This window comes from Python bivittatus, unplaced genomic scaffold, assembly GCF_059951505.1.
Source record: "Python bivittatus isolate LINGU-HERP-01145 unplaced genomic scaffold, Pbiv_v1 ctg000700_np1212, whole genome shotgun sequence".
NCBI classification, from domain to species: domain Eukaryota; kingdom Metazoa; phylum Chordata; class Lepidosauria; order Squamata; family Pythonidae; genus Python; species Python bivittatus.
Window position 1 is genome coordinate 27,674,147 of NW_028277098.1, and position 13,202 is coordinate 27,687,348.

Consider the following 13,202-nt stretch of genomic DNA (forward strand, 5'->3'; position numbering starts at 1 on the left):
TGAAGTGTGTCTGTGTGTGTGTGTGTGTGTGTGTGTGTGTGTTCTAAGAAACCTACTAAATTGGAAGTTCAGGTGAAAAGTATTGCATCCTGAGGCTATTTTAATTTACATACCCAGTCCTTACTCAGCAGAATACTATAAAGAGTGAAGCTATAGTTGGGTCACATTTAGCTGTTCTTGAACAATTTGTCATATATATTAAACTCTAACAAGCTTTCTCTATCAGACACCTGGTATCATTATTCTTTTTCTACTGCATTGCTAAAAACATGCATTTGACTTGCAAGTGAAATTGCAATCAACGTGCGTGACAATCTTGTTTTCTCAATACAAATATAGGAATGAATGGATTATTATTTCTTCTGTCACTTTGTAAATGTCAGATTGTGTTTTTTGTATAAATCTTCTTGTTAGACCAGATTAAGGTCCATTACATCTGGAATTCAGTTTCCTATAATAGCCAGCCAGTTGCTCTGGGAAACTTATAAATAGAATAAAAAGGGTTTTTCCTGCTCTGTATTGAACAATTAGGCATACTGGACACTTACTAAGGCTAAAGTACCTGCTTGCTACTAATAAAAGTAGCTTGGTTGACATTTGATAGATTGACAGTGCTAGGTTTATTTACAAAGTGACATAGGCCCTAGTCAGGGAAAAGCCTTCCAGAGCTCTTCCTTATGGCCAAGTTAAAGCACTATCTATCTGTCCCTAAACTGGCAAAATGTTACACCAGTGTAACATTTACTGGCCCCACTGATGATTCCTAACCTGCACAGGTACAGAGCTGGCAAATAGAGCTCTCCTTATTTATGATGTATGGAGCCCATCAACACCAGGGATTGGTGGATTCCCCTGGCTTTGTTGTCTTCCTGACCTAGCACCCATCAGCAGATGTGCAGAAACACCTACCAATCGACCCCTTTAATATGGGATGGGGAGTTTTGACAGATACCTGATAAACTGATGGCAAAGCTTTCTGATTTGGTGCAATTATTTCACATGGATGAATTGAGCTCCTTTTAAAGAGAGGATCAGCACTACTATGACATAAGTGACACATTTTAAGCCTTGTTTTGTATATCATTTTTGTTTCATGTAGGCACAAGTGCTAAGAAGGTGCACATATGTAAACTTCCACTAACATTTCAAGAACAGAGAGAAGGGAAATTTGTCCAGAGGATGTGCCAATTCTCCTCACCTCCAGAAAATGATAAATCATAGTGGTCAAGTCTTCATGGTTTTCTGACTGCAGCATGGAATGAATCAAGGTTTAGAACAAGAATTAGATGTCAGCAATGGTGGTATAAAAATGATCACCGCTGTTCTTGGCCTTGTCTTGCAGAAATTGGCATGAGATAGGCCAAATGTTCAAACAATGGACACCACAATTACACACCAGTACTATTAACGAGCCCTGTGAGTGTGCTGATAGGAATGCAGTAGCATTCTCAGTCTCACCACTCAGTGAATAATCACGGTTGTATGTCCTAGGTATTTGATGGGTGTACTAGTTCCTAATCTAGAACGTTGCCGCCTAGTGGCTAAAGGAGAATACAGAAGTTGTGGACTGTTATTAAAGGCCAGAATAATTCGTTCTTTTATTTTATTATTTCATTAAGTATCAGTTGGTCAGAAAGGCAGTCGCATTCAGTGATGACATATATGAGTGAGTTGGTTTGCTGCTTCCTTCACATGAACAAGGAAATAGTCTAGACAGTTAACCATACTTTCCCACTGTGCCCGGCTTACTTGGAAGTTATTTACCAGTGTTCCCAGGTTGGATGTAATTGGATGTAATATATTGTTTAACTCCATAAAGTTTGTTCATATTTCACTTTATTAAGCCTAGATTTGATTGTCTGAATGCAGTCAATATATTTTTCAGGGCTCAGAGCAGCAACTCTCACACTCAGGGCAGGAGCAGGAAGTTTTAGCCCTGAAGCCTGCAAGGTCCTTTATGAGATGAGATCTCCCAAAGGAATATAGAACTGCGTTATTAGGACTGAGATATTTCTTGTGATTTAATGATTGAGTAGTAAAAGCCTAAGACTATGATTTGCAGTCAAACATTTAAGGGGACTTGGCTGATATTGTGTTTTACTCTTTTTCTTTCAAAAAATACAGATACACAATGCACATTTTTATAAGGAGCCTTTCAAAGGACCTAAATATATGATTGCTGACATTTTGCCTCTAAGGACCGTTTTGAACATATTATCTCCAGAACTTTGCTCCAATCTGACTGTTTAAAATATAATAAGTTGGGAAAACTCCCTTCAATCTGTTTTCAATTGCAGATCATGGCACTTTCATCCAACAATTTGAGAGATAACTTTTAATTATAATAATATGAACCACATGGGCAGTTGATTGATGTAAACCTGATGTGTTCTCTTACTTTATTAATCTTTTTAATTAGAGTCAAAAGAATGTTTTATCTGCCGGGAAGGAGATGAGATGGGCTGTGACGGTCTGTTGCACTTCTGTGACTGCAAAAATCTCTTTGCTCACGAGAAATGTCTTTTAACTTGGATACAAAAGGTAAGAGAACTGATGTAGAAACTAGCCTTCCAATTTAGCATCTTCAATCTTGCACTCTTCCTGTGACAGCATCTGTGTGTCACCATTGTATTATGGATAAAACTGCAGTAAGCCTTCACTGGTTTCTTTGCAATTGCTTTGAAAGGCTATTGTTTTTCAGAAACCTTGAAAGGGCAAAATTCTCACAGAAGCATCTAGTACAAACTGTGATGATGAAGAAAATGGCAAAACATGCATTGTGATGTCAGATCCAAACCCCAGCCTTTTGTACTTACATCCTGATGTCATATGCAAGTACAGTCATGTGTTTTGCCCAACTTTTTAGCCTACGTTAGTGTATATGCAGTGGGTGGGACACGGCATCAGAATGGGTGACCACCATATGCCTCGCCAGTTGCTCTATAGTGTACTGGAGTCTGGGAAGAGACCTCGAGGTCAACCACGCAAGCGTACAAAGACACCGTGAAAGAAACCCTACATCACCATGACATCTAGCCAAGGGAACTACAAGCTGTGGCTACTGACAGAAGCTGCTGGCGAGTCCTGTGCTATGAAGCCTCCACCAGCTTTGAAGACAGGCACTGCCAAAAACTGATAGAAAAACATGAGCAGCGTCACAGAACAACACCCACAGTTACTACAACAATGGACTTCCAGTGCCCCCATTGTGCTAGACTCTGCTTCCAGACTGAGACTGCAGAGCCACCTCCCTGTCCACAGATGAACTGCACAACCGTGTGTCTTCAAACCCAAAGGACTACCATATATGTAAAATATATTGTGTGAATGCAGCCAACACATAATTTTTTCCTAAATTGCCATCAGATTTGATTAAGAGCTGCTTCACTGAGCTGCAGGTTTATCTATGTTGGAATCAACAACTAGTGTTATTATTGATTTGGTCCAAAAACTTGTGAGCCAGCTAAATCTCACAACATCTGTGTTCACAGATGTGGTTATTCTGGAGAGGGGTGCCTGGGACCATGCAAAACTACGCGATAATGCCTGCCACCTGAAAAGGCTGCTGACTCCTGAACAGTGTATATTTAAGTGCAAAGCTGAAGGGTTAAATGTATGTTGGTACCAAGAAATAATGTTTTTTAGGTGAGCACAGTGTAAACATCGATGATGCCCATATGACACCAAAATAACCAAATGTGCATCATGACATCACAATGCAAGTTCCATTCTTTTGTACTTGTGTCATGACATTTCACTCAAGTGCGTAAGGGGAGGGACTTTATGTCGACATATTGCAACACACATTTTGTCACTTGGCCCCCTGTGGACCCCATGGATCTGAGATGAACCTAACAACCCTGGACTTATATCTACAACCTATCTAGAATACATTAGTAGTTAGGGTCTCCTGGATTTTAAAAGTTTGAATTCTAATGGAATTCAGTAACAAGATAAACACGGGAATGTTCTGCATATGTTACATATGCAATACATATGTAATTACATATGCATAGGCTTCTCCTATGACAAATCATTTTGGAAAGAAGTCTTTCAACATATTCATACTGATGCATAGAAAGTACACACAATCTTAAACGTGTAGTTCTGCCTGAGTTTAAGGAATCCTTTCTAGAAATAGTTTGGAATGGAATCCCCAACTTCAAGTGGAACGTTTGCATAGGAGAGATTTCATTGTGAAATGAATAGAGCCTAATGAAATAAGCAGGACTTTTTAATATATATGCAATGCATTGTGAAGACATGGAAAATCAATCCATGCTAAAGCATCAATACAGGTTAGGGAGCATGTGCTGATAATCTGTGTGTGAGAATAATGCAATTAAAATCACACATAGTTTGGTTGTTGGGATGTTTACCTGAAGAAGTGGATGAAAACGATGGGTATTCAGAGAAATAACTGGTCAAGTACATCTTTTTCAAAAACTGAATGAAGTTCATGCCCATTAAGAGGGCACATGTTCTGTAAAATAGGAAAACAACATGCTTTTTCAGACTTTCTTCGAAATGTGTATTGTATAATAATTATAGTCATAATGTGTCTAACCAGCTCACCACCTCCTTTCCCTCTCTGTTGTATATCTGTGTTGGTAGAGATCTCTATAAGTAATTATGTGTTTACATGCCTATGTATGCGCATATACAGGTTTTATAATATCTGGCTATAATGAAGACTAATTAGAAATGAAAACACTGGAGATTGCTTGATGAGATTTTTAAAGTTTGCAAACATTCGATAAATTGCAAATAGAAAAAAAAAGAAAATGGGAAGGCCAATATTTTGAAGAAATATTAGACATCCTGTGGGTCATACGCTACATTTATTCTTAGCCTGCAATTTGCCAAAATTTAAACTAGTACTGATTTAGTCTGGCATTCCCCTTTATTTATGAGCTAAAATTCTATTGAGAACTGAAAGGCTAATACAAAACATAGTACTTATTTTTAACTGACAGAGTTTTGTACAAATAATTTTGGAACATTTTGTTATCATTTATTTCCACAAAAGTTGTCTTCTGGGGTGGCCCAAAAGCAGGCATGAGCCCCCCCCACAAAAAAAGGTAAGTTGACCCTACTGTCTACCATTTACGAACTTTATGAAATAAATCTAAAGATACCATTGTTTTTGTTTCAAAAATATAACATGTGGGAAACAGCTTTCCGGCCCAGAAATGCACATTGTGCCCTCTGAATGACCCTCTGGTAGAAACACTCTCGTGTTTATGAATTAGTAATTCAACAAATGGGACTCCTACCTCTGGAAATATTGAAGTGATCAGAAGGACTGTATTTTCCATGATGTAATTACAAATCTAGGTTACTCACAGGCTGGGCTTGTACCACAACAATAGTCTAGGGTAAAATGGGTTACGTAGTTTGTGGTTTAGTGTGCTACTGGCATCCAGCCATTGTTTTAACATGCTGTGTGAACCAGGCTCTCAGATATAATGTGGATGATTTGTTAGGGCAGAGTTGTTCAGTGAACATTCTCCATTTTGTTGTCTTTAATTGAAGGATCAGCATGTTGTGTGAATGGAAAAACAGAAAAACTTCCTTTGGACAACTGTGATCAACAAGTGTCCCTGGGAGATTTTTCTCCACTGAGACACAGGCAGGATTTCTTGCTCTTGTATAGTTCTCTGCTCTGCATGGAGAAGAAGACAAAAACCCATCTTGAGTTTCTACATTCAGTGCAGATATTCCACATGTCAATTCCCCCTCTTAGAATACTGAATAAATGTTTAATACCAAACCAGAGTGAACGCTATGCTTGAGACTAAGAGTTTACTTCAGTTTACTGATGGATGTGCTAGGTTGTATGACTTCCTTGCAATATGTGCTAATAAGATAACAGATGCTATTAAAGAGTTAATAAGCTACAGGAAAGCTGAAATGGGCTTCAGCCTGCTATCCTCAGCTCACGTCTATGAGCCTAGTGAATGTACTGCAGGGTTCATTTCATCCCAGGACTCTAAGAATTGTGCTTTGGCAAGTCTTTCTGCACACGGATTTGTCATATCTAACTTATTAAGTGCTGAATTTAGTAATAATTATTGTAAATTAACCATCTGTCAAAGGAAAGAAATATCTCATTTAACCCTCACGCTGCCACAGATGCTTTTGCATGATGCTTGAAACATTCTGTGGGTGCCAAAAGACGGGGAAGTGGCAACAGCCCAAAATTTAACATTGTGTGGTTCCCCCCCCCCCCGCCAAATTCTGACTAATTGTTGGAAAGTGTACCTTCCCCACAATTTTTTTCTGTTACTTTGGTTAAACCTTCACAGTAAAGAGACTTTTAAAAACCTAATTATGCTTCCTCTTCCCTTCTTCTTCCTCTTCCTAAAATCAATAGCATGAATGCTTTGTTAGTGCTAGAAATATCTTTTGTCCCTTATTCAAGTCTTAGATATGGGTTTTATAATATTGAGTTGCTATGATTTAAGCTAAAAAGTGCCTTGAAATGGACTGCTGAAGATATGCCTTAGTTCCTGAGTTACACAAAACAGTCACCCCTTTTGATCACTTACTGTATGTCAGCATAAGAAGCCCAACAGCATATTTAAAGCCAGCCCTATGAAAGTTGTACAACAGATTTTAAATGCTATGAAATAGCTGCAGTTCTTTAGTCATTTAAATTATTAAAGAGGAATAAGAAAATAACAGTAATATTTTCTTCTTTGTATTTTGTCTTGATTTAGCATGAGTTTATTGGTCTTCATCCATCTCATGGTTGATTCTAAGATGATGACTTTTATTAGTTTAGAATTCGTTGAAAGGACAAAAAAAAAAGAGATAAAAATAGTGTTCTAGAGATGTCATTTCTATCAAAGGGAGCAAAGCTTCTAGAAAAAAATCAAAAACGTACAACAAAAATTGAGTTTTTAAACTGTAGCAGAAATGTTATCCAGGTCTTAATACAGAGTAGGCAAGGCTACTGGCTGAAGACAGCAGATTATTCCATGTAATAAAGTATTGATGAGTTCCAAAAAGTCTCTCCCCCCCCCCCAAACTGGGCATTTTGTGTGCATGTGTGCAAGGAGCCCCCCACTTTTTTCCTTGAAATAAGGAGGTTACCCTTAGTCAATGACATTCTTTCTGCTCTTCCTACATCTGCTGTGGGTTATCTGGGACTCATATTTGATCCTTCTATTTAAAGTGAGGATAAGAATTGGCTCCCATTCAATAAATTGTTTGCACCTCAAGCAGTTTCTGGCTCCTGCATTAGTATGTACCATGGAACAAAATAATTGCAACAAAGCTATTCAAAACAATACATTTCATTTATTGACTGTTGGGAAAAGTTCTGTGGAAATTAGCATATTAGCAAAGGGTTAGTATGGACAAACAAATCAGAGAACATGGAATAAAATGAATTCCATGCAATAGTCCATAGCATGAGGATAATAGATAGCAAAAATGCTAGCCAGTGTTCATCAGTATATGTAAGAACAATACCCATTTATAGAAATGTGAGCCTGTCAGAAATAGTCCATATAATGATGGAAAAGATTCCATGGACCACCTCCATATGTGGCATTTATGTCACTCCTGGACTGGCTCCATGCTGCAGTGATCCCAAGCTGTTGAGACCCTGAGCAGATTTAATTCAGCTCAGCTGTGTAGCAAGAGAAGGAACTTCTCTGAAGACAACTTCCAAATAGAAATGCTGGAGCTCAGCATTTCAAGGCCAGCTGTGGTGAAGATGAACATGGTTTAGCATGAAATAGTTGCTTTGCATTTGGGGAACGACAGCAGTGGAGTTATAGAAGTACCAATGCTTATAGAGTTGAATGCACATCTACCTTTCTTTATCAGAGGTAAGCTGGACTCAAGCGATGGAATCCTTAGTTGCAGGATTTCAGAAATGGAAGGGCATTCCAGCATTGTCTCCATATAACAGATGAGAAATGAGGCCAAGAGCTGAAAACTGCATTATAGGAAAGGGAGCTGAACACTACCCCAGCAGTGTGTTCTGTTTGTCTTCTTTCCTCTTTCCCATTTCAGGATAGGAATATTATGGTAATATTACCTATAGTAACTGTCTTTGGGAAGGATCCCTCAGTAGTTAAATTTGTTTTAAAAAATATTTATTGTAGCTCTATTGATGATTGTTGCTGTTGTTTATAAGTTATCTTGGCAGTAAGATGAGAAATAAAAAACAAATAAGAGGGCTCATGACTCTTGACTAGTAAGTTACTAATTACGACCTCATTTGAAATTCTAGATTATCCTTTTTTAAAATGGGTAGTTTAATCCTTATTGTCTCCTTATTAACATTTTTTCAATCAAACTGCCAGACAATATTGATACTGCATGACAGAGAATATTGTTATTCCATCACACATACACACACAATAAGAAAATGAATATTGGCCAAATGAAGGCCAAAATGTTTTTAAAGATTTTCTGGTTGCTGAACAATTACATATGGAAAGCACGTATATTTGAATCTTGCCACTTGCAGGTATGTGTTCCATGTTTTAGGACACTTATTTTTTCCTTTTGTTTGTTTATGAGCCACCTATGAGTGTGAACAGAAATTACTTATTCAGACAATATCCTGTTTTCATCAGAGTCTGAGTCAGCTTACAAAACTTTTATGATTCAGGAATACTGCCTTATGTACAGCTTATTCTTAAGTAGATCTACCCTTCTCTATATATTTGCTACATACTACTTTTTTAATAACATTATTTAAAACACATATACCTGAAGATCCATTACGCTCTTTTTGAACAATGGTTTTTGTCAAATAATTATTGTTCAGTTTTTATTTGACTAAATTTGGGATCCAGAGAAGTCATGTTTGACTTTTGATGAGGTAGTGCTTCCCTGGACAGAACTGGTGTGCAATTTGGGGGTGGTCCTGGTTTTGCAGCTCTTCCTCAAGGAGCAGGTGGCAGCTGTGGCTAGGAGGGCCCTTTGTACAGATCCATCTTGTGCCAAATTGCATCCATTCCTGGACTGGGAGGCCTTGCTCACAGTCACTCATGCCTAGGTCAATGCCATGGTTAGATTACTTCATCACACTCTACATGGGGATGCCTTGAAGACTATCCAGAAAGTACAACTGGTCCACAATACAGCAGCACATGCAGTCTCAGGTGTCCCTGAGGTCCCCAAATATTGGTTTGCCCATATTATACCACTGCTGTGCAAACTGCACTGGCTTCCAGCTTCCTTCTGGGTATAATTCAAGGTGCTGGTTATCATCTTTGTCAAGGCAAGGGGCCAGGTTATTTGTGGGACAACCTGCCCCTGACAGTATCTGCCTGTTCCACTGGATCAGATAGGACGGGTGTTCTCCAGGTCTCCTTCCTTAAAGGTTGTCATCTAGCAGGATTTAAGAAGTATGCCTTCTCAGTATGACCCCTGCCTTGTGGAACACTCGCCCCCTTGATATGTGGCAGGCCTCGACTGTTCTAGCTTTCCAGAAAGCTTTAAAAATGTGGCTCTTTCCCCAGGCATTGGGATGGGGTGAGGCTGGAGCCAAGTGATGGTTGTTGTGGTTGTTATTAGGGAGTGCTGCTTTAGGGCATTGTTTTTTAGAAATTAGTTTTTTATTGCTTCTAATATGTTTTTATTGTTGTTGCTATGAGTTATGGTATACAAGATGGGTAGCCATATAACCTTCCTTCCTTCCTTCCTTCCTTCCTTCCTTCCTTCCTTCCTTCCTTCCTTCCTTCCTTCCTTCCTTCCTTCCTTCCTTCCTTTCTTTCTTTCTTTCTTTCTTTCTTTCTTTCTTTCTTTCTTTCTTTCTTTCTTTCTTTCATAAAGTAGCTTTGCTTTATTCCTCAAATTTTCAATGCTGCTGCAGCCACCAGACCACCTGTAGAAGAAGTCAGAAGAGTCAATCATGGCCATGATTGTGTGATCAAAGGCCTGCACATTTTTTTACATTCTTTGCATGTCATACATAAAAAAGGGACAAGACTCTTTGACTTTTCTGACTGCTTTCTGTGGATGCCCTTGGCAGCCCTTTCAGAGTTTGACACAGTTGCTCCTAGGCTTGCTCCTCGGTTTGTCCATATCTCTCAGAATCTCAAAGCAGCCATTCCAAGCTTTAAGAACTTGTAGCACTTTAAGGAGAGGATCCATAGGGGCACTTCTCTCACAAGCAAAACCTTTTGTGGGCTGATTTGTACAGATCAAATTCCAATATCTATACCTCTTTATCAAAACTGATTGCCAACATTGCATCTGGTTTCCCAACATTCTGCCACACTGTTCTGTAACCAGAAGCAATCAGGAGGGAGCTATGTAAATAGCAGTGGTTTAGAGTCACTAGAGTCACAGCTGATTGAGCTTCTAGTGTAATAGTTGAACGTGGCCATCAAGTAATCATTAACTTTTTTCTCTTTGTGTGAATTGTTTTGAAAATTATCTAGAGAACATTACTGCAATGGAACAAAACACACCTTCCACCTTGACTTTGAGTGACCATAGAGATCCCTTGGAGGTCCTTCAGTCTGCAAACATTCTTCTGAACTGTTACAGGGAAGAGAGAAAATGAATTCCCCAAATTCGGCTGCTGACAGCAACTTTAAAAATATCCACAGAAACGAGGGGAAAATCTGCCTCATGTTTAAGCCTTTTTGCCTTCTTAGATCATTGGAAGTTTCCCTGTTGGGATGAGTAGTAATTTTGAAGGGAATTTTTGTCATGATCTTGGTGCAGGATGAATTGATTAACCCCCAGGTCCATCTTGTTCCCAGCTTAATGGTCAAATAGTTCCTCCTCTCCCATGGTTTTTATATTTTTTTTTAATAGGAATGTGAAATCCATTCATATATTTCACACAAAATCTTTTATTTCAGTCTTTGGGAGACAGTCTATATATTCCATTGTATGCCCTTCCATATTTATAAAAATCATATATATTATTCCCTTCATACACTTAAATTACATTTTTCTACTGATGTAGAATTCAAGGAATCTAAATAAGATTCCCAGGTGTTCTTTTATCAAATTATTCACCAATCTGCTTTGTTTCAATAAATTTCCTGTGTCATAGACCTTCAGACCAAATCTACATATATCTTTCAGAATCAGGATTTAGTTTCAAAGAACAATAAATGTGACCCAGTGGGTGTATTTAATCTTTGTCTTATTTACTGCATACACAAGAAATATGATTCCTACATTACTTTCTTGCATGATATTTTGACGTTTTTTTCTTTTAAAAATGTAATCCGAATAAACTCAATTCAAAGAAAAGGAAAATTTACATACTTTTAAGAGTTTTTAAAAATAAAGTGATTATCTCTGTAATGTGAAAATGTAGTTGAGCTTCTCCCCTTTTGTTCAATCTGTCTTCCATGAAAAACAGTTCACACTTGAACAAGATGGCTGACCCAGGACAGCCGATGAAGAATTCTCTGCTGCCATTAAAAAAAAAAAAAAAATCCACTGTAGTCACTTTCGAAGTGTGAAGATGTAGATTTGAGCTTTCAAATGCTGTGAAATGGAGAACTTCTCAGTTCATTACAGCTGCTGGAGTGTGCCTGTCCCTTCTTGGCTGTAAAAATAAAGCCATGAGCTCAGATTATGCTAGGCTGAGAATATTTTGCCATAGTTAGTGATGGACACGTTGGTCAGGAACTCGGCAGGAAAAACAGTTCCTGTATATTGGAATAGTAAATCAGAATGCTTTTGCATTTGCTTATCCTCTTGGCTCCAATATAATACAAGGAACTCATATTTCAGAATTAGCTGAATGTGTTTTCTTCTTAAAGCCAGCTCTACTCCTTGCTTGCCAGGCACATTTCCTGTCAGCACCTTAGAGGTCTTTTTAAAAATAGATTAATCAAATAATCTGCAGACATTTTAGGCACCCCCTTATCTGTTTTTCTTCCACCTTGGTATTTTAATTTTGTGGACAAATACACTTTGTAACTAGTCCAAAGTCTTCTATCTGGGTCTTTTTGCACAATAGACACCCCAGACTTTATTTCAGGCATGTCCTTTCTGGTTGCCCAGTGTACATATACCCCACTTGGAAACAGTGAGCAAAGAGGAAATATATTAAGGCTGTGCAAATCTTTTGTAAGAATGGGGGAGAACATATCAAACACCTCTTTTTGAATCACTGAAGCAGCCATATCTTTTTTCCAGCTTCCACGGTGGCTCTGGAAGCTGCTTCACATGAGTGCGCGCAGACAGCCCCTTCATTTCATTGGGAAAAACATGGAAGCAGTTGGGAGCAGCTTCTGAACCTACTGCAAGTGGCTGGAAAAAGACATGGCTCAGGTCTGCTTGAAAAAGGTGCTTCATACATGTGTCCGTTGTATTTCTTCCAAGGATTTCCACAGCTCTATCTGACAGCATCCCCGTTCCACCTTTAAAACTAATTTTTACAAAGACAAAAACATTCATGGTCTTCCTAGTTCTAGAGAACAAATTAAGAAAATATTATTTTAAATGAGAGCACTGTGACTTCTGGGAGACATACTTCAAAGTGCACCAAGGATGTCTATATGTCTCTCTCTCACACAATTCTTTCTTAATGAAAGCCACATTTTGTTTGTAAAACAAAAGAGAATGGTCCAGTGGCACAAAACAATAACGCAATGAAGGCGCTATTTCATTAAACTGGAATACAGGGATTGGGTTACTAATTTGATGCTTTTAATTTCATATTATAAATTATGTCCTTTCAGAAGGTGGAAGAAAAATATTTCCCATGACAATGGCTACCTACAGATGGTGATGTTATATATTTCCCCAGAAAAATGAAAAGTTGAAAGAGGTGCTAGAGAGAACTCCTGCTTAATATGGCTCCTTAGGAACAGAGAGCAATGCCTGTATATCAAAACTGGTTTCTTACATATGCTTCATAAAATACCAAATACTTTCATCCTTTTAATAAGATGGCTACTGAACCCAACAATAACAGGAAAGGAAAAAAAAACAAAAATTACATAGTGAAACAACAAACAGGAGACATTCTTCATAAACCTAGGTGTTTTGAATTCATTTCTGCATTATCTTCTCTAATGTCCACTCTACTTGAAATAAACAAGCCTGAAATGCTGCAGATCAATACACCTTTCCTGGAAGTAAGTCCCCTTAAACTGAGGGGTTTCACTTTTGAGTAGCTACATACAAAATTGCACACAAATCCTTTCTTGCAGCTTATCGTTGATGCTTCTGGATTGCTTGGCTTTTTTCACGCTTTG

General features: G+C 38.3%; 1 protein-coding gene across 2 annotated transcripts in view; it reads left to right on the forward strand.

Moving 5' to 3' along the window:
- Window positions 1-13,202, forward strand: part of LOC148214158 (uncharacterized) — a 316,019-nt gene that overhangs the window by 26,359 nt on the left and 276,458 nt on the right. For both annotated transcript variants that reach the window (XM_088153832.1, XM_088153833.1), the window contains exon 2: window positions 2,420-2,541. In XM_088153832.1, coding sequence (XP_088009958.1) covers window positions 2,420-2,541 — 122 coding nt within the window. The remainder of the gene's footprint in view (window positions 1-2,419; window positions 2,542-13,202) is intronic.